Source organism: Mytilus trossulus, chromosome 3 (assembly GCF_036588685.1).
Source record: "Mytilus trossulus isolate FHL-02 chromosome 3, PNRI_Mtr1.1.1.hap1, whole genome shotgun sequence".
NCBI lineage: Eukaryota > Metazoa > Mollusca > Bivalvia > Mytilida > Mytilidae > Mytilus > Mytilus trossulus.
This window is the reverse complement of record NC_086375.1, coordinates 63,011,199-63,034,281: the sequence shown is the minus strand read 5'-3', so window position 1 is coordinate 63,034,281 and position 23,083 is coordinate 63,011,199. Positions and strand designations below refer to the sequence as shown.

At 31.6% G+C, this 23,083-nt stretch overlaps 1 protein-coding gene across 1 annotated transcript in view; it reads right to left on the bottom strand.

Moving 5' to 3' along the window:
* Positions 1–7,209: 7,209 nt before the first annotated feature.
* The window catches only part of LOC134712067 (exportin-5-like), a 41,434-nt gene continuing 25,560 nt past the window's right edge, over positions 7,210–23,083 (bottom strand). Inside the window, exons 19-32 of the mRNA XM_063573208.1 lie at positions 22,609–22,674; positions 22,109–22,224; positions 21,113–21,213; positions 20,273–20,369; positions 19,476–19,611; positions 18,450–18,548; positions 17,674–17,714; positions 17,209–17,294; positions 16,261–16,391; positions 14,856–14,960; positions 13,919–14,059; positions 13,590–13,658; positions 9,164–9,262; positions 7,210–7,729 (exon numbers count right to left, since the gene is read on the bottom strand). Coding sequence (XP_063429278.1) covers positions 7,550–7,729; positions 9,164–9,262; positions 13,590–13,658; positions 13,919–14,059; positions 14,856–14,960; positions 16,261–16,391; positions 17,209–17,294; positions 17,674–17,714; positions 18,450–18,548; positions 19,476–19,611; positions 20,273–20,369; positions 21,113–21,213; positions 22,109–22,224; positions 22,609–22,674 — 1,467 coding nt within the window. The 3' untranslated portion in view covers positions 7,210–7,549. The remainder of the gene's footprint in view (positions 7,730–9,163; positions 9,263–13,589; positions 13,659–13,918; positions 14,060–14,855; positions 14,961–16,260; positions 16,392–17,208; positions 17,295–17,673; positions 17,715–18,449; positions 18,549–19,475; positions 19,612–20,272; positions 20,370–21,112; positions 21,214–22,108; positions 22,225–22,608; positions 22,675–23,083) is intronic.

Sequence of the window (23,083 nt, the reverse complement as noted above, 5' to 3'; positions counted from 1 at the left end):
ATTTTAAGCTATCGTTAAAATATTTGTTTATTGAAAACCCTTTACGACCTCGATATGATCTTTATTTAGGTGGAAAATTCCCAAATGTCGTAATTGAACTATTTTTAGCCAGTAGGAGAGACCGATTACGGAGAGGGAATGAAATATTCGGGTATGTTAAAAACAGTCTGTATCTGGCAATGTATTTTTTTCTCAGTTTCATCACCTAGACCAAAGATTTGTATAGTAAGATGTTACTATACAAATCCTTGTCTGGACTATAGTCCCAGTTATGGATAATAAAATAAAGGATGTTTTCACTAATCAGAGTGGATAATTTGATTACCAAAAAGGTAAGGTACTTAGGGGCAAAGATGAACAAATTGAAAGTGTTTTCAAATTATGTAAAAAGGTTTAATCAGATCAAGAATGTATAACTAATCCTTGACCAGATGTATGTAATCAATCTAAAAGTTATATTTTGAACAAAAAAAATATATTTTGTTTTCCTTATATTGACAATTTAATAGTATTCCCAGGGGTGTCTTACATTGTGGATTTTATCTTATGTAATGCCCATTGGTTAAGACTGGATAGATGGCTTAAATTAGAATAAGTTGGGATGCCCACCATGAAAATGTATGAAATATTTGCCAATAGATAGATGCAATCAATGATCAATCTAGTGGGGTATCCAGGGGTATGGGATTCTAGGGGTAAGAACTCCCCTTTTTTTGGATGATCAATGAATTTGAATGGGAGCATATGGTTGAAATATTTTCAGGGGCAGAAATCGATGAATAAGAGGGGGCCTTATGGAGCTAAATACATGTATATGACTAATGCATATATTTTACAAGCTTCAGTCCTTACATGTCTCTGATATATATTCATACTAAAATTTTCATTCGCAATAAAATCTATATAAAAAAGTTTAAATGAATATAATTTAACAATAAAGCAATGTAACCATAGACACAAATACTAATAATCAGTGCATGATTTATCAGTTCCTAATAAAATCAACGGTACCAATTTTGTTGCACCATGTCTCTTCAGTGATGCTCGTGGCCAAAATATTTGAAATCCAAAGCTTATATAAAAGATGAAGAGCTATAATCCAAAAGGTCCAAAAAGTATAGCCAAATTCGTGAAAGGAATCAGAGCTTTGCACGAGGGAGATACATTCCTTAATTTATAATAATTTTTAATATTTTGTGACAGCAAATTTTAATTACACAAAAAATCCGTATTTTCATGCCAGTACCGAAGTACTGGCTACTGGGCTGGTGATACCCTCGGGGACTAATAGTCCACCAGCAGAGGCATCGACCCAGTGGTAGTAATAAAATCAACGGTACCAATTTTGTTGCACCAGATGCGCATTTCGACAATACATGTCTCTTCAGTGATGCTCGTGGCCAAAATATTTGAAATCCAAAGCTTATATAAAAGATGAAGAGCTATAATCCAAAAGGTCCAAAAAGTATAGCCAAATTCGTGAAAGGAATCAGAGCTTTGCACGAGGGAGATACATTCCTTAATTTATAATAATTTTTAATATTTTGTGACAGCAAATTTTAATTACACAAAAAATCCGTATTTTCATGCCAGTACCGATGTACTGGCTACTGGGCTGGTGATACCCTCGGGGACTAATAGTCAACCAGCAGAGGCATCGACCCAGTGGTAGTAATAAAATCAACGGTACCAATTTTGTTGCACCAGATGCGCATTTCGACAATACATGTCTCTTCAGTGATGCTCGTGGCCAAAATATTTGAAATCCAAAGCTTATATAAAAGATGAAGAGCTATAATCCAAAAGGTCCAAAAAGTATAGCCAAATTCGTGAAAGGAATCAGAGCTTTGCACGAGGGAGATACATTCCTTAATTTATAATAATTTTTAATATTTTGTGACAGCAAATTTTAATTACACAAAAAATCCGTATTTTCATGCCAGTACCGAAGTACTGGCTACTGGGCTGGTGATACCTTCGGGGACTAATAGTCCACCAGCAGAGGCATCGACCCAGTGGTAGTAATAAAATCAACGGTACCAATTTTGTTGCACCAGATGCGCATTTCGACAATACATGTCTCTTCAGTGATGCTCGTGGCCAAAATATTTGAAATCCAAAGCTTATATAAAAGATGAAGAGCTATAATCCAAAAGGTCCAAAAAGTATAGCCAAATTCGTGAAAGGAATCAGAGCTTTGCACGAGGGAGATACATTCCTTAATTTATAATAATTTTTAATATTTTGTGACAGCAAATTTTAATTACACAAAAAATCCGTATTTTCATGCCAGTACCGAAGTACTGGCTACTGCATGGGCTGGTGATACCCTCGGGGACTAATAGTCAACCAGCAGAGGCATCGACCCAGTGGTAGTAATAAAATCAACGGTACCAATTTTGTTGCACCAGATGCGCATTTCGACAATACATGTCTCTTCAGTGATGCTCGTGGCCAAAATATTTGAAATCCAAAGCTTATATAAAAGATGAAGAGCTATAATCCAAAAGGTCCAAAAAGTATAGCCAAATTCGTGAAAGGAATCAGAGCTTTGCACGAGGGAGATACATTCCTTAATTTATAATAATTTTTAATATTTTGTGACAGCAAATTTTAATTACACAAAAAATCCGTATTTTCATGCCAGTACCGAAGTACTGGCTACTGGGCTGGTGATACCCTCGGGGACTAATAGTCAACCAGCAGAGGCATCGACCCAGTGGTAGTAATAAAATCAACGGTACCAATTTTGTTGCACCAGATGCGCATTTCGACAATACATGTCTCTTCAGTGATGCTCGTGGCCAAAATATTTGAAATCCAAAGCTTATATAAAAGATGAAGAGCTATAATCCAAAAGGTCCAAAAAGTATAGCCAAATTCGTGAAAGGAATCAGAGCTTTGCACGAGGGAGATACATTCCTTAATTTATAATAATTTTTAATATTTTGTGACAGCAAATTTTAATTACACAAAAAATCCGTATTTTCATGCCAGTACCGAAGTACTGGCTACTGGGCTGGTGATACCCTCGGGGACTAATAGTCAACCAGCAGAGGCATCGACCCAGTGGTAGTAATAAAATCAACGGTACCAATTTTGTTGCACCAGATGCGCATTTCGACAATACATGTCTCTTCAGTGATGCTCGTGGCCAAAATATTTGAAATCCAAAGCTTATATAAAAGATGAAGAGCTATAATCCAAAAGGTCCAAAAAGTATAGCCAAATTCGTGAAAGGAATCAGAGCTTTGCACGAGGGAGATACATTCCTTAATTTATAATAATTTTTAATATTTTGTGACAGCAAATTTTAATTACACAAAAAATCCGTATTTTCATGCCAGTACCGAAGTACTGGCTACTGGGCTGGTGATACCTTCGGGGACTAATAGTCCACCAGCAGAGGCATCGACCCAGTGGTAGTAATAAAATCAACGGTACCAATTTTGTTGCACCAGATGCGCATTTCGACAATACATGTCTCTTCAGTGATGCTCGTGGCCAAAATATTTGAAATCCAAAGCTTATATAAAAGATGAAGAGCTATAATCCAAAAGGTCCAAAAAGTATAGCCAAATTCGTGAAAGGAATCAGAGCTTTGCACGAGGGAGATACATTCCTTAATTTATAATAATTTTTAATATTTTGTGACAGCAAATTTTAATTACACAAAAAATCCGTATTTTCATGCCAGTACCGAAGTACTGGCTACTGCATGGGCTGGTGATACCCTCGGGGACTAATAGTCAACCAGCAGAGGCATCGACCCAGTGGTAGTAATAAAATCAACGGTACCAATTTTGTTGCACCAGATGCGCATTTCGACAATACATGTCTCTTCAGTGATGCTCGTGGCCAAAATATTTGAAATCCAAAGCTTATATAAAAGATGAAGAGCTATAATCCAAAAGGTCCAAAAAGTATAGCCAAATTCGTGAAAGGAATCAGAGCTTTGCACGAGGGAGATACATTCCTTAATTTATAATAATTTTTAATATTTTGTGACAGCAAATTTTAATTACACAAAAAATCCGTATTTTCATGCCAGTACCGAAGTACTGGCTACTGGGCTGGTGATACCCTCGGGGACTAATAGTCAACCAGCAGAGGCATCGACCCAGTGGTAGTAATAAAATCAACGGTACCAATTTTGTTGCACCAGATGCGCATTTCGACAATACATGTCTCTTCAGTGATGCTCGTGGCCAAAATATTTGAAATCCAAAGCTTATATAAAAGATGAAGAGCTATAATCCAAAAGGTCCAAAAAGTATAGCCAAATTCGTGAAAGGAATCAGAGCTTTGCACGAGGGAGATACATTCCTTAATTTATAATAATTTTTAATATTTTGTGACAGCAAATTTTAATTACACAAAAAATCCGTATTTTCATGCCAGTACCGAAGTACTGGCTACTGGGCTGGTGATACCCTCGGGGACTAATAGTCAACCAGCAGAGGCATCGACCCAGTGGTAGTAATAAAATCAACGGTACCAATTTTGTTGCACCAGATGCGCATTTCGACAATACATGTCTCTTCAGTGATGCTCGTGGCCAAAATATTTGAAATCCAAAGCTTATATAAAAGATGAAGAGCTATAATCCAAAAGGTCCAAAAAGTATAGCCAAATTCGTGAAAGGAATCAGAGCTTTGCACGAGGGAGATACATTCCTTAATTTATAATAATTTTTAATATTTTGTGACAGCAAATTTTAATTACACAAAAAATCCGTATTTTCATGCCAGTACCGAAGTACTGGCTACTGGGCTGGTGATACCTTCGGGGACTAATAGTCCACCAGCAGAGGCATCGACCCAGTGGTAGTAATAAAATCAACGGTACCAATTTTGTTGCACCAGATGCGCATTTCGACAATACATGTCTCTTCAGTGATGCTCGTGGCCAAAATATTTGAAATCCAAAGCTGATATAAAAGATGAAGAGCTATAATCCAAAAGGTCCAAAAAGTATAGCCAAATTCGTGAAAGGAATCAGAGCTTTGCACGAGGGAGATACATTCCTAACCTGTGACCACACATTGTGCATTCAGACAATTAGTCTAAATACTTTAAATTCAGAAATTATTGCGAGGTTTTTATTATTGCGGAAAATGGGACAAAATTGTGAACACAATAATTTAAACTCAAAATTTGAAATATTTAATATGAATTAAACAAGATTTTCTCATAATCATAAAAATTAAAATCGCATTTAAGTCTAAAATGACAAAATCGCAATATTAAATGCACGCTATTAATAATTTCTGAATTTACAGTAACAATAAATTTTCTCTATTGTTACTTTTTCAACACAATCCTAGTCAGTCCCTTTCATTTTCAGCATATTTGTCCACAGTTAAAAATAAAGGAACAAGGGGTACATATACTAGTACTCACAAACTGTGCTCCAACCTGAAACATGTAAATGTTGCAGTCCAAAAGCAAGAACTCTCAGTTGAGATCATACTTTATTTTCATTATATTTTTGTTCATTTGGAATTTTCAGAGTCTGTGTTGATTTCCTTCAAAATTGGCCTAAAACTCTGGTCATTTTAGAACTTAACAAATGTAGCTGACACTGGTGTATTATTTAATTTTCTACGCTAGGAATAGACTACCTTAGCTGAATTTGGCCAAACTTTTATCAGTTTATGAATTTCAGGTCCTCAATGCTGTTCAACTTCATTAAGCCTTTTATGGCGAACCCAATGATACCTTTCCACAGATTCACCTGCAAGTTACCTGTCCATTTCAACTTTTGTGTAAGTTTTTTTTGTCCCATCTAACAAATACAATAGCTATATTTTCTGTGTAGTTTAAATTTCTTCTAGGCAAATCAATCACTCATTGATTACCAGAACAAAATTTGAACTGTCAATGATGAAAATACATATACCAATACTAAATAAAAACTCACAAAACTGCATGTGGTGTTGTATTTATTCAAAATCAATAATACATTTTTAATGTGTTCAACATAAATACTGATTCAATAATTAAAAGTTGAATTTGATTTCTGATCAAATATTCAATATTTTACCTATTAAATTTTGTTTTTTTCGTGTGTTTGACAAATAATGACTTTAATATTATTATTTTTAAAATTGAGGTCTTCATAAATGTATTCTATAATTGAACAACAACAAAAACATGCAAATTCATTTTGAACAATACTTAAAAAAATGTCAGAAATAAATTTTTATTATCAAATCAGATTTTATATTGAACAGATTGAAAATATATTAATGCTTTTGAATAAATACAATAGCACGTGAGTTTATAGAAGTATTTCAATAAAAAAGAGTAGATAATTCTTTGGTCATGAGTGATATATTTCTCCTAGAAGAAATTTTAAGGTCCTAGTAAATAATATCCATGGAGAACAACGGCTATTGTATTTGCTTATTGGGACGATAGACTAACAAAAGTTTAAATGGATAGGTAACTTTCAGGTGAATCTAAGGAAAAGTATCATTGGGTTCACAATAAACATTTTTATTCAAGCATTATTGATGAGCCTTTAATAGACAAAATGTGAGGGTTGAGATTTTACAAAACCCTTTTTAACCCTGACACATTTTCCGTTTCCATTCTCAATTTTAAAATGTGCATCTGTGTACAAAATTTAAATCCTGGCATCTATGATAAGTTTTTGAATTCATGATTAAGTATTCAGACAATATTTGCACCTGTCCGAAGTCAGGAATCTGATGTACAGTAGTTGTCATTTGTTTATGTAGTTTATACATGTTTCTCGTTTTTTTTATATAGATTAGCCCATTGGTTTTGCCGTTTGAATGGTTTTATACTAGTAATTTTGGGGCCCTTTATAGCTTGTTGTTCGGTGTGAGCCAAGGCTTCGTGTTGAAGGACGTACATTGACCTATAATGGTTTACTTTTTAAAAATTGTTATTTGGATGGAGAGTTGTCTCATTGGCACTCACACCACATCTTCCTATATCTAATAACATTGATAAATTAATTCTGTAATTTTTTTAAAACTTTTCATAACCATTTAAAAATAAACATGAACAGTAAATGGGACACTTCAATGGACTCATTTGTTCAAAATCACCACAAAGCTACCATTATGGACTCCAAGCTGTTATCTTATGCTTTCAATGTAAAGAAAAGTCAACAAGCTATACTTGGATACCTTTAATCGTATACGAAAAAAGTTTCATTGCAGGTCAGTATTTTTTTTTTTAAATAAGATGTATATTTAACCTGTGAAAGATTTCTGTTATTAAATAAATATTTACAAAATATTTGATCTTTTTTATAAAGCAACAATTTTTATTTCATTTCAGTTTATTCAAACTTATCTCTCAGCAAGTTATAAATCCATTCTTTGTGTGCATGATAATATAAATAGATATGGCAGAATTTTTCTGCATTATATCAAAGATAAAAGACTTGATGAAAAAAACATATTAGGCTTAAAATGAGTTCAGTTTTAATGCATATGTTTTACAACCCAGAAGTTTAATTCTTTGCCAGCTTGGCTGAAAGCTTATTGAACAAGTCACATGATACATATGTTTTAGTCTAATTCTTGGTTAATAAATGTTGGTGCACCATTAGATGGAGTAAATAAATCACACAGTCCCATATTATGAGGTTCTACAGAATCTAAAGGCAGGTGCTTCTTCCTAGATACAGTAAACAAGGTTGGAAGATCTCTGTAGTGAATTTCTCGCTTGAACATCTGTCCAATACTTTTCTGCAACAGATAATAAAGAAAACAATTAGCACTCCTGTATTATAAAACAATTCAGTGTTATTGAAATTGAGATCTTGGATCCCTGCTTCACTCACAAAAATCTGATAAAACTCATTTTTACTTTCTGTTCTTAAGACCTCTTTTGAATCCTCTGGACTTCCCAACATGTATTCATACCTTCAAAGATTTTGAGATGTTAATTTCATTGGTTCATTATCAAAAACAAAAAGTAAACATGTGGATTGCCAGATTCTTGTTAACAAAGACTAGATAAAGGATCTGTATTTCAGTCATATTGTAATGTTTTAGAGTATAAATTTCTGAACAAAGGAATGATAGCAAGTACACTTTTAAAAGTTTCATTTTGATACTTGTTTCCAAAATGCCTGTGTGCAATGCAGTATTTTTTTTAAATTTAACACAATGCAATACAGTTTTTTTTCATCAAATAAACAGACAGTGAAATTCATTTTTTTCCAAGTGACTAAGATTCTAGGCTTCAAGATTAAGGGACTGTGCAATATTTATCTGAGGGTGGGGCCGGTGCAAACATGGACGGGGCACATACTTTTTTTATGCAAATTATGAGCGGGGCGACAAGTTTTTTTTAAGAAACATTTGGCGGGGCGCACACTTTTAAAACCCCTTTGCGTGTGCATAAAAAATAATTAAATCAGAGTAAAAAAGATTAAAACTATTTATTAAAATCAAATTGAATAACAGCACATTTAACATATCGATGGCTTGAGATAATGTTAGTTCATATACTTAAATATTATCTGAATGCAAAATGTTTAAAGGTCTAAATGTTCTTTTCAATACATATATTTGTGATTTCTGTGAGAAAAAAATAACTTAAAAAAAAACACCACAATATAATCTAAAACAAATTAGCCTAATACAGTGCTTCAATATATTTTTGTGTGTTTATGCTTTTAATTATCATTTAAAAAAATGAAATACTGACCAACATATAAATGTATAAAATGTTCATGTACAATGTATATACAACCTATTTGTACACATGTACATGTATATTGTACTCACATTTTTGTTTATAAAAGTAAAGGAGAATCAAAACATTAAACTCAAATGTATTAAAATGAAAAAAAAGAATGTTGAAACTAAAACAATGTAAAATAAGAAAAATAAATGTTTGGCACTTTAAAAAAATATCAAATTGCTTTTAATATAGTACATTATTATTATCTGTATAAATAGAATATCTGGAAAACTATTAACAATGGTTTGTAAATTAAACATAACATAACATATGGAAAATAAATGCTTAAACTTTAATAAAATAACAAAATTAAATTCTTAAACATTAAAAGAATTACAACTTAAATTTGGGTTGTGTAAATACCACTAGAGGAAATTTATATAGTTTTGTCAATATCTCAAAATAAGTTATTTGAGGTACATATAGCATACCCCTATAATATCAGCTACAAGCTTTTTAAATGCATCTTTTTTCTTCTTTTCGTTAAACTGTTTCTGGTTATTTGGTTGTAAAAGTTTTACATCAAAACCCTGTAATAGAACATAAATTGTAATCTGAAATATAGATACATGTATATGTAAATTAATAAAAAAAAGGATATAAATAGCAAATCAATCTGATTTCTAGAAAAATATGTTTGCTTTAACTTCTTTTAGAGGGTCAACAGAAGAGACCTTTTTGTATTTGGAAATCTGCAACACTTGACCCAAGAATCTGCAATAATTGAACTATTGACCTCACATAACAGTTGGTTTTCCATTGTGTTGTCAGAATTTTTCTTTTGTAATATCAAAATTTTTATTGGAACATTGTGATGTTCAGTAAAAAGAGGACCAACAGTTATAGGGTGTATCCTCATACATAAAAGGGAAGTGAAGAAATCATTTCTACACTCCCTTGAGTAAAGTTGTTCTGTTTAGGCCATTTGAATTTGATGTCTTCACATATTTTGTGTAAGCATAACCAGTACACTCAAAAGGTTTAATAACTCTAGTACAGTCAAAATAGGTTTCATAGTTTATGTAATTGTAAAACAGAAGTAAGATTAAATTTTTAAAAATCCAGAATTTTCATTCTACAACTAAACATTTACTGTGTTTTTTTTTACCCTTTAAAGGACCACTGAAAATAACTGTATTCTTGCTTGATTGAAACCTAACCATGTGTGACGTTGCGCACAATATTGGTGTCACTTTGGAAATATGGGTTAGATGGCGGGTTATTCAAGTTCAAGCTCTTATCCTATACAATAAATAGCCATGTTATGCATATCATTCGAAAGGCAATAACCCATAGAAATCAATAACATAGATGAATTTGTGCTTTGTCTATTTTTTGATGAAAAAAATTGCTCATTTTGATGCCTATAACGTCATTTTAAGGTTGTCCCGCTGTTACAATTTTGTTTTATGTGCGTCTTTGAAATCCCAGTGCGGTCTCATTAGTAAGTAGAATGGTTTAAAATTTTACAACTACATTGTATACATTTGACGTTAAATGAAGTGATAGACGTTTTTAACTATAAGAGTAGGAAGATCGTCAGAAAAGTTTGAATAAAAAAGAGAAAAAATGTCCCAATTTGCTGCTCAACCCGTAAAAAAACTTTCTGTCTTCAATTTCATAATATATAACATACGAAAATGGATTTTAATAATATCAGAAAAATTATACATGTTCAGAAGAAGCTATCTGAAGACATCATTATGTAACTGCGGTCTTATTTTAAAAACATCATCATTTTTCCCGTGTCCAATAAAATGTCCCGATTGACAAAATAACACAAAAAATAATTCAGAGGCTTTTTATCAAACGAAATTCTACTATATCTCAAATTTTTATCACCTGGTAACTGATATGAATGGAAAATACATTTAATTTCCTTTAAAATGATATGATATGTACTTTAATTTGAGTTGCAGGTAGAAAATCCGAAACGATCTAAGATGTCCAATGAAATGTCCCCGTAACCGTAATTTGACGTTCGCGTTATAATAACGTTAAACTGTATACGACTTTTTCTTGCATATTAGGCATAACATAATTTCATGAAATGGTCTGATCTATACAAAATAAAGTTCTCGTTTAATATGCATTAAAATGCAAATCTGCATTGTTGCAAGGATATAAGATGTCGAAATATTTAACTTGGATACTCCAAAAAGACAATGCTCCGGAGCTATAACAAAGAGAAAATTTACTATTGACCCACCCCCACTTTATAAAAACAAGATACATTGAAAAGGGAAATGCAAACAAAAGTGAGATCTTCTTTATTATCCTCCTAAGCCACAACAATAGGCAGTTAGTTTTCTCGTCTTAATTGTTTTACGTTGTCATTTCGGGGCCTTTTATAGCAGACTATGCGGTATGGGCTTTGCTTTTCAGGGCCGTTCACTGACCTATGGTTGTTAATTTCTGTGTCATTTTGGCCTCTGGTAGAGAGTTGTCTCATTGGCAATCATACCACATCTTTTTTTTATATATATTTCAATCATTTAACAAGACATCAAATTGTTATTTTGTGTTATTGTTGCATATATAATTCTTCGCAAAAATAAAAAAAATTTTTCAAAATTTGCGGTCGTATAAAAATTGTTCATGTAATTAAAATTTTGTTACAATTCAATGAAATTTTGTATTTGCACCGGCTTGAAAAAATAAAACTATATACAGAAGCAACTTCGAAAACCTCTGTACTTTAAGCGGCATTTCACATGAGTAGAAAATGAGGTCAACGTTTGAAACTTTCCTTGGAACAACGTGGAAATCGTCGTTTTATTAGGAACGTCGTGTAACGCTAAGTGGCACCAATACTGTGCGTAACGTCTACATATTTTTTCATGGATACCTCTGTAACATAACCAGAATGCATATCTTTCTAAATTATTTTAAGTTTGTTTAATTATTTTATCCAAACAGTGTGGGTTATAGATATATAAATTCAAACTCAATATAAATCACATGCTTTTAAAATTATATTTATAGTTATTTTACTGGAAACACAAACATGATATGTAAAGAGTAATTATCCATTTTTTCTCAACAATCAGGATTTGGGAAATATTAATTTAAACTCAATGCATTTCATAGCCCAGTAGTCATCACTTCTGTGTTGACAAGGCTTATCATTGATATTGTCATAATTATAAATTAATTGTTAGGCCACACCAATTTAATTTCTTGTTCTACGGATTTTTGGACTCCAAAAATTGGGGGGAGCGAGCGATTTGAAAATTTGAATAAAAAAATATTTAATTTGCAAATTTTTAAGGCGAAGCTTAAAAAGTAAAGGCGAGCGATTATAATTTTTTTTTGTAAACATAAAATAGTAGGATTTTGACTATATTAAAACTTGATTTATCACTTGTACCTTGACATTTCTTTAATTTATGAAGTATTTTTCCCTGTTCAACAAGAAATAATTGAAAAATTAAATCTGCACTATGTATGTGTGACTGACAATGAGACAATTCTCCATCCAAGTTATAATCAGGTTCAGAACAACCCCTTAATGTTATGAATATCCCTTTTATGAGGGGTCAAAATATTAAAGTTATAATATATTTTTTTTGTAAAAACACTTTAAGTACAAAAGGGCTTATATTTTCCCAAAGAAATATAATATTTGGTATTAAATGTTAACACATTTACTTTAACAGTTTAATATTAGGCCCCTATTTAAAATAAGTGGACCCATCCCTCTTTTAGAAAAGTTGTTTAAAATATAATGTATTTCTCCTCATTTTGAGTAAAAAATTCTAAGTTGTCAAAGGTTTTGTATAGTAGCACTGTACAAATCCTTAGTATTTCTATTTTCTTTTCAACAACAGACTGAACAGTAAACATGGAAAAATGACCCGTTCAATGCCCTTGTCTGAGGGAGGATTGGTCCCAACCTGATAATAACAAACATAGGTCAAAGTATGGCCTTTTACACAGTGCTTTGATCAAGACCAACCAGCAAGCTATAAGGGACCACAACTTAGTATTGTACACAATTTGAACAGGAAAAACGATCTAAATTATTTTTCCAAACGGGAAAATACCAATGAACCCTGAGAATGAACCACATCAACAAACGATAACTGCTGAATGACAGGTCTTTGAATCAACCAGGACAGGTGCACAAACCTGCAGCGGGTATGACCGTCACCATACATTATAATTGCAGTTGACGGCAAATCCTTCAGAAGTTCTTTGTACCTTATTTTAACAACGAACATTTATTTTATAGGGAATATAAGTTAGGGGGAAAGAAACCAACGTTTTGTTCTGTACTGGTATATCTATTTATATCGGAGCACTCCCGCTTGGAATAAATTGGTTTCATGCTGAAACAAATATTCTCACAGATATTTACAGTGTTATGGGGTGCTGATAGGTTTAAAATCATTATATAAAGGATAGACTGTGATTTTAAAAAACAAATGTTGAGATCTTTATATAATATTTACCAAAAAAACGGTGCCGGATGCGGGAATAAAATAAAAATTAAAAAAATCTGTTTTGAAAAAAATAGGTGCGGGCGGGTCTGTCGAACAAGGAATCAAATTGGTGTGGCCTTAACAAAACTTAAATTTTTGAAATACTCAGGCTTTTCTTCCTCAGGAATAGGTTACCTTAGCTGTATTTGGCAAATCTTTTAGGATTTTTCAGTCCTGAATGCTCTTCAACTTTGTACTTTATTTGGCCTTTTTATATTTTTTGGATTCGAGCCTCACTGATGAGTATTTTGTCTAGTGTACATACAAAATTTCAATCCTTGTATATTTGATGAGTTTATTTATAACATACATGTAACATATTCATAGCTTTTTTAACAGAAACCTTAAACATGATATTTCATATAAATTATACCTGTATTAAATCTTCTGTACAATTAGGCACTTGTAAAAGTACTTGGGTCAATTCTGGGTACTGAGGTCTCTGTAGAATAAAAAGTTTATTTTTTTATTTTTATGTAGTTTAAGATAGTCTTTTGCCATCTTGTATCATCAAAACCTCTTGGAAAATACTATACATTATTGACAACAGTAACTTGTAAACTAGCTAAAAGACCAATTGAAAACATGCATTTTAGTCTTGTATTCATTTTATCATATTTCCGAACGCAATCTGATGTAAACTTCATTTTGACAAAGTATATATTAAAATATTGCAATAAATATAATTATAAATCTTCATACCAGTAATTCATAAATCTGTAATCCAAGTAATAACAATGACGATTGAAGTTCTTCATGTTGCCCATGTGTATGTAAACCTTTCAGGACTGATCTAAAGAAGTATAAAGCTAAGTCATTGGTGATATTCTGATCCGCATGAAACTGAAAATAAACCAATATCCAATCATTCATTATATGTAATTGTGAAAGTAATTTAGTTAATTTTCCAGTAATTTTCATACATGTGTATTCTAGTTTTGGGTAAATTACTAAAGCTTTACAGTTAAAATATCAAAACATGCATTCTAAGAGATTAAATGCGTTGCTTGCCAAATTTGTTTGGTTGTTTGCTCATGCATTGTAATTAAGATTGACACCTTAATTCAATGGGTAGGTGGAGAACAGTACAACAGTCTGTTTACTGTACATGAAGGTTTGATTGGTCAATGAATAATTAACTTGTTTCCAATATAATATCCATTGTCCAATCAACTCTTTTTTTATATAGTAAACAAACTGTGACTCCGCGTTTCCATTGAATATAGGTGTCAATCTTAATTACCAAGCATGAGCAAACAACCAAACAAAGTTGGCAAGCAACGCATTTAAACTCTTAGACTGCATGCTTTAATATCTTAACAGTAAAAAAAAGTTATACATGTATAAACAAAAACACCTTCATTGATTGATTGATTGTTGACTTTGAGAGGGCTATAGCTGAAAATAGTATTACATAAGATTTGACAGTTTATACCTAAAATTGTTTCACAGGATATTGCGTGCATCAAGTGAATGATATACACAGTAATGATGATCATTTATACATTTTAGTTACCAGCTGTTTAGGCAAACTCTTTTAAAACTTTGAAGCCGATCATGAAATTTGTTTCATCCATGTTTTTTTTTCTTTCACATTTTTGTTCTGTTTGCACTGAATTTTTAAATTTCCATAGATTACCTGTTTTAATGTAGAGTAACACAGTCCTGTAGCTCTATTTGCCACAGAAGTATCACTCCAAGATAAACAGCTGTATACAAACATCAATAAAGTGGGATAGATACTCTGGAAAACAATGATACAAATGTTAGAATAAGAAACAGTAATTTTTTTGTCAACTATTTAACAAAAATCCATGGAAAAAGTTAATATTTGCCTGTAAACAGTAAACAATTCAATTATTTATTTACTTTATGTGTCTGTTGTACATTATTATAACTTTAGTAATCTAGGTGTTATTTATATGCTAGTCAAAAGATTGAAGTAACATCTGTAAGGAGTAATGAAGAATCCCATGACCAGTGCTCGATAACGATAAGTGCTCAATAACGATCAGTGCTCAATAACACGCTACAGAAATGATTTTTTAATGAAAAGAAAGCACTTTTGAATGACATATATTTTTTTTAATGCCTTAAAAGGGGCTTTACAGGAAATGTACATTTCGCACGATCTTAGCTTAACTAGAAGTTAATAGCAGAAGACGAATTGACAGTGGTGAATCGAAGTTGAAAAGATCGCTCTAGGAATCCGGTTTAAAAAAATTTTAAATTAAATATTTAGTAGTTTGAAATAACATGGATTGATTATAAATTTATTTACAATTCAAATGATGTGGTTCCTACAGTAATATTCAATCCAGGGCCTTTATATCGTCATGTTTTGTCCCCCTAGAGACCCTTCATATTTTCACTTGACCTCCGCCATTTTAAGGTAAACAATATTTTTTGGTTAAAGTTTCTTGTCCCTTCATGTATATTCCGGTTTGGGTATTTTATATGTCACTGATGAGCCGTGGTACTGCAATTTTTGTGTGCAGTGTTAGGAATAATGACCTATGAACATTTTTTACAGAAAAATACTTTTCCAAACATTATACATTTAGATCAAATTTAGAATCTCTGAATTTCTGTGAATATATTACCATTTCAGTAAAATTTAAATGCCAATTATCAGTAAAATGTTCATTTTAGCAAATAAACATCATAGTTCTTATTTTATTTTTATTCTGAATTTTTTATAACATTATGGAGAACTGGTCAAGTTGTATTCAAATTTGGAATATTTTTAGCATGTGAATCAAGCATGCCCCAAGGTGACCTCATAATAGGAATTTAAGAACCCTTTGATCAAACAAAAGGTTATGAATTAGTTTGCGCTATTATGTCAGTAAACAGTAAAATTCTGTGTTAAATTTTAAAGCACTGGTCAGGAGAGTCTAAACAAAATAAAGAAAATAAAATAAAGAGAAAACATTAATATTGTTTTAATAATAAATCTAAAAATATTTCAAATATATTATAAGTTATATAATTTTGATAAGAAGTTTCATGTAATAAATTTTCTGGGTATTTTAAGTACTGACCTCATTTTTAAGACACATTTGACCTAGTAGAGACAGAGTTTCTTCCCTTGGATTGGCAGGTGTCTGTATTACTTCCTCTTCCCCTATATCATCACTCGATTCTATCGTCTTTTTATCATGGGTTACATTAACTAGATAAAAAAATATGAAATTGAAATTAAAACCGTTATAGGAGCAAAGCCCATATATTATGATTTAAATGATACATGTATGTCAGCACATTTTCAATGTGATGGTGTTTACTAAGAGATCTAAATTTTGCTTTGTAAGTTGCCTTGTGAGATGGTCCTTACCTAACAGATCTAAATATTCCTTGGTAAGTTACCTTGTAGAATGCCCTTACCTTTCAAATCTAAATAGGCTTTGGTAAGTTGCCTTTTGAGATGATCCTTACCTAACATATCCAAATATTCCTTGGTTAGTTGCCTTGTGAGATTGTTCTTACCTAACAGATCCAAATATTCCTTGGTTAGTTGCCTTGTGAGATTGTTCTTACCTAACATATTCAAATATTCCTTGGTTAGTTGGGTTGTGAGATTGTCCTCACCTTACAGATCCAAATATTCCTTTGTAAGTTGCCTTGTGAGATTATCCTTACCTACCATATCTAAATATTCCTTTGTAAGTTACCTTGTAAGATGATCTTTATTTGTAAATACTCCTGGTAAGTTGCCCATTGAAATGGTCCTTACCTAACAGATCTTAATATTTTTGTTTAGTTGCCTTGTGAGATGATCTTTACCTAACAGATCCAAATACTCCTTGGTAAGTTGCCTTGTGAGATGGTTCTTGCCTAACAGATCCAAATATTCTGTTGGTAAGGTGCATTGTGAGATGATCCTTACCTAACAGATCTAAATATTCTTTTGGAAAGTTGCCTTGTGAGACAGTCCTTACCTAACAGATCTAAATATTCCTTGGTTATTTGCCTTGTGAGATGATTCTTACCTAACAGATCTAAATATTCTTTGGTTAGTTGCCTTGTGAGATGGTCATCTACAACTTCTTGTGATTCCTTATTGTCATCTTCTTCACTGACAAAAATAAAATAGAGATATCAGACTGAGTTAAAGAATTAAATTTAATGTATAAATAATTTCAATTATAATCTATATCATATTTTGTGGCTGGTTTTTACTTGTCATGATGTTCAGTTTATTTCTAAATAACAATTTTTGGATGGCTATCTTTTAACAAGTGAAAAAGACATAATGTGCTTTTAATATTCAAAAATACTTTCTAACATTTATTCAATTTTCAGAGCTAAATACAATAAATTTACACTTTAATATCTTTTATCTTAAAAATCCATTGTTAGCTTGTACTCAGTGCAGGCATAAAATTTGATTGGTTTAAACCAGTGTATCTTTTCTGACTATCTAGAATATATGTTGTGTAAGTTAGAAACCATACCTTGTCCTTTCTAAAATAAGCTGCCACTTAGTGCTTAATATCTAAAAACAAATCAATAAAAATTCAATACATTGTACATCACATCAACTATGTAAACTTTATGTTACAATACAAAATAAAAAAAAAAAAAAAAGAAATTCTCTTTCTGTGTACACCTGATGTATAATTTTGCAGTTTAAAAAAAATATATAAACAGACCATTAAATAATTAGGATTACACTTAGAGGTGGTTAGTGTTTTATTGAATTATTACATTGGTTGCAATGAATTACATTGATTTCGCAGTAAATAAAAACTGATAATTTCACATGTGAAATAAACGTGGTTATTTCACTCTCTGACGTTGTACAACAATAGGCGTTGTCAAGACGTCGACAACGTCAATCAAAACAAATTGTCAATATCTAAAATAAGACAACTTGTGACCAAACGCCGCTATGGATTTAACTCGTGCTGCGTACTTGTTTAATCCATGCATCGTTTGGTCACGTGTTGTCTTATTTTTGATATTCAAATACGGCGATTAGTTATACTATAAATATTAAAATTCAAGGTAATCTGCTCACACTATCCTTTCATCAAATTATTACAAATGTACTAGAAAGTAAATTGAAATTATTAACACAGCAAATGCATATTACAGCTTCAGCCTTCAAGGCCTGAATATATTCTTTTATAATTATGATAAAATCATAAAAACAAAGTAAACACTGCAACATATGAATTACCAAAGGTTTTTAATAAGCAATGACTGAAAAACATTAATAATTACAAACCTGATAAAATGTTGGACAAAGAACCTCTAAGATGGGTATAACTGCAGTAGAGTAACAATCCTTTGGACAATGCTGTACATAAGGTTTCACAAATACTCTTAGAAATGGTTAAGGATGACTGTCTATATACATTTAAAAGACCTTTATAATATAACTTCAATATAGAACATTTCAGCTCAAGTTTTATTTAATAAAAGGAAAAAAGAGGATGAAACACTTAAACTGCTGGGTTTCTTTAACAATGGAGAATAGTCTATAAAACATTTAAATATTTGCTACTATAAAATAAAAAAAAATATAATTAAAAACAAATCCATAATGGGAGGTTCACTTGGTTATAGACTGGTTTTGGACATCAGACTATACTTAAAATGACAACAAACATATATGGTGAAAATGTTATTCCTAGGCATATAATGTAGACAATGAATAAACACAAAAGTGGTTTCTTACAGGAATTGTTTGATGAACCATGATCAGGAAAACACACAATTTAGGTCTCATTGAAACCCTTTCACAAACACTAATAGTTGAATGATGTGGCAAACAGTTTGAATATACAGTAATTTCAAAGTGCATTTCTTTTAGACAATAAATGAATATAAAAAAAATCCCACCTGCTCTTTCTTAATATTTTTTACAGTGTGTTGTACTACTTTTGGGACAAATTATGTTAAAAATATAGAAAATTTCATTGGCTTTAACTCAAAACATGCACATTTCTTGTTAAGGGGGTCTTGAAATCTTTTAACAGCTTCCGAAGTGCTAATTTTTAACCTTTTTCAGCTGAACCAAACAACTAATTTTCTTTAAAATTCATGACCCAAATTCTTTTTACAGTGTAGTTTAATCCCCCATCTTGCTATTTGAGGCATAAAACAAGAAGAAATACATTTGGAAGGGATATAAAAAAAAGTTGGCAAGCAACACACTGTCAACACTAGGGACCATCTTTGTTGACAACGAAAATCAAAGGACAATAACTGTGTACTCGGACCAAAAAACTGATTACATAAAAAGGATATTAATAATAAGTTTTGTCCTAAAGTCTGGCAGGTTTTGTAAGTTGGTAAATACTGTATTGAGTAGTAGTTGTGAAAGGTTTGGTTCTTTGTAGAATTCATAACCTAAACACTGACCAGCATTTCCTAGGATATGGCAACTGAAAATACAAAAACATTATAATTTTCACCATGTAATTTGAACAAAGAGGAATTTTGTATTGCGTTACATTTCATATTTTATCCCAGTAAACTGTAAGTTTTTTCTCTCCCTTTATTTGCAGATTCTACTGAAATAGTAAATGCAATTTACTTTAATTAAAGACAAAATTTATTTTATTTGTAACTTGACTCAGTTTTAGTCTTTGCACTCAACCACCAGCCCACCAAGGCTTGTAAAAATGCTGTCCAGACTGTAAAAATCTTGTCTACAGACCAATAGAATCAAAGTTAAATTTTTGTGAAATTCAGCTTCTGTCCTGTAGATTCAAAAGTTTATCACGAAGACTGCAGTTTCCATAGAAAGTTACATATTTTTTGTCTTCATCTTATGAAAAAAGATTTTTTTTAAACCCACCACTGAATGAGAATGAATGTGCCCTTTTTGTTAAAAGTAATCAACTTGGACTAAGTGTATCACCATTACATTAGAAGAAACCCTTAAAATCATTTGGAAATTATACTCATTAGATTTGCACAAGGCACAAAAACAACAAATATAAAGACAAAAACAAAGTACTGATCTGAGAGCACTTATGGTAACTGAAAGTCAATTACAACTAATAAGTAAATCATGTTCTTCCAGACTAAAGTTAACTTTACCTATTATCATGGGTTGTGGTTAAAAATATTTGCATTCTGTCTACTGGTTTCTTTGAGTCTACACTCTGGGTTAAATCTACACATGGAGGTGGGATACCTGGAAGATACATACAAAACTGATCATGGTCATGGCGAAATCTATATTCTGTACAAGAAATGACCAATGTACATGCTTCTACATATTCTATGTAGGTGGTTACTTAAAAACATTACAAAGGTCAATTTGATCAATGAACTACACTAGATCTTGACGTGAATGTTGAATGCAAGATAAAAAGAAATCAAGGCTCAAAGCCTCAAACATATGGTTGGATTTGTTTATAAGGTGCTTTTGCCTTTGCGGTTAGGTGACTTTAATCTTATCTGATTATTCTGTCTCTTAACAGATGGATCTAAGAGTTAAGATTTAAGTAAAACTGGCAACAACATATAACTAAACATAACTGCAATCTATTTTTTGGTTAATTTACCAGTATGCTACAATGTAAAGAGATAGTCTTTTAGTCTGACTTCATTTTGTTTGCCTATCTAGACTACATTGACATATATACCATTTTATATTAATCAAAGTTAGTATGATATTTCCTTATACTCTTCTTCAAGTAAATTGAAGAGGAAACAGAAATTGGTAAATATATCTCTATATAATACACCTTATAGCTATTTGTTTGCCATTACTTAACATCACACAGGTTCCCGTAAAATTAATACAAAATATCTGACGCCACAATGGAAAAGTGATTGTTGTATGACGTCAATAGTTCAAGATTGACTGATTCCCGGTTCAGCCGAAAATAGGGATAAGGTGTATACAAAAAGCAATGATATTTGTTTTCTTACCTAATATGGTTAGTTTTTCTATTTCATTCATCTCGTATGATTTGGTAAATTCAGGATGTCTTCCCTGAAGGTAATCTGGATGATATAATGCATTCATGGTTCTGCAAAAAAGAAATAATTATTCCATTTACTACCCATATGAATTTTAGCCTGTTAACAAATTTACAAGGTCAACATGGAATAAGAACTGTTTCATTAAAAACTAGAAGCCCAAAAAGTGCCAGCACGACTCACCTTTAATCTATGCCTAATGTATTGAATGGTCAATTTCTGACAAAAAAAAGACCAATCAAGTTGTGATTTATATCTGGCTTTTTACAAGATATTTAACAAACCTAATTTACCAAATTTGATTATGAAGATTTTTATAAGACATGTTTGTTGACTTTTTCTGAAATTTTAAAGTTTTCAAGTGATTGTAATAAATTAATGTGAGGTGTCAACAGTTAACTCCAAAAGGTACACATGAAACATAGTGGACACAATTTATAAATATGAAGATAGGATACACATTTACATTTACTTGTACAATTTATCAAAATACTGATTGCAACATATCTAATAGCGGTGGTGAACAAACATTCAAAATTTCTCAACGAACTTTAAGCAGTAAAAAAAAAGTAGCAAGATTTGAAAACACAAGCCTACACTTAGCAAATTATTCTGACCTTTTTTAGGACACACCTTCCAGTTGAGGTTCACAATCATAGCACTAATGTATCAGCAATAATCTCACCAAGTACACAAGTAATACAGAGCATGCATAATTTAAGATAGACAACCTGAATATTGGCATACCCAAATTAAACATAAAAACAAAACACCCTTGTATGGCACTGTTGTAAATTTTTCATTAAGATAATTTTGCATATCCAGAAAATACTGCATTTTGGATACAAAGTAAACGTGAGCTATATTTAAAAAATGTAATTACTTAGAAATAATGAATCTTTTTCACAAAACAGCTGACAACTGAAAGTGTTATGCTATACTTACTTCATTAGAAATAATAAATTCTCCAACAAGAGGCTGACATGAGAGGTAGCTGGGTTCCTATACACTACAGTTCCATCTTCTAATGAACACATTACAAAACCACCATTGCTGGCCTCCTGGAATGTAAAGGAAACTTTAAACAAATGTAGAGTTCAGTTGTTATCTTGTGTTGCTATATATTATATTTGTTTCCCTCTTTTTTTTTTAATTTGTACATAAATCAGGTTGTTGGATTATTATTTTTTTTTCTTTGGAGTTGATCCCCATTCTGTTAACCCTTAGCACCATGCTTTAATTAGTAAAAATAATACATGTATAAGGTAGTTTGAAATGGCGATGTGTAAGAACTATAGTAGCTTCACATTAGTCAATAACCATGATATTTTCTCTAGCATTTCAACCATTCTTTTTAGCCCACTGGAACACTTAAATATTTTTTAACAGAAACAAATTAATCCTGTAAATAACAGATTCTTTTATAAATTATGTAAAAATCAAACCTGTGGATTATCTGGCCATTTACTTCTCTTCATAACAGCCAGTATTGTATTTATACAGCATGATATCTGGAAAGAAATGATAAACACTTAGTAAATAATTTTAGAAACAAATATTTTTAATTTCATATTTCAATCAAAAACATATATTATTGTAACAAAAAAAATAGAAATTAGGTTCAAATTTTACTAAACAAAACAAAAATTACAAAACAAACATTTCTGCATTTTGAAAATCTTAATTAAAGGAGCTCTTTGGTTAATTTACAAATTATGTAAATTTTGTCAGTTGATAAAAGAGGGGGGATAGAACCTTTATCTGGACTCCGGGATTGGGTGTTTTTAAATTCGGGATTTCGGGATTGACCCTTTCGGGATCCGGGAATTCTTTTTTTCGGATTTCGAGATTCCATATTTTTAAGCCCTGGATTTCGTGTTTTAAACCCGGGATTTCGGGATCAGGACCCCTCTATCCCCC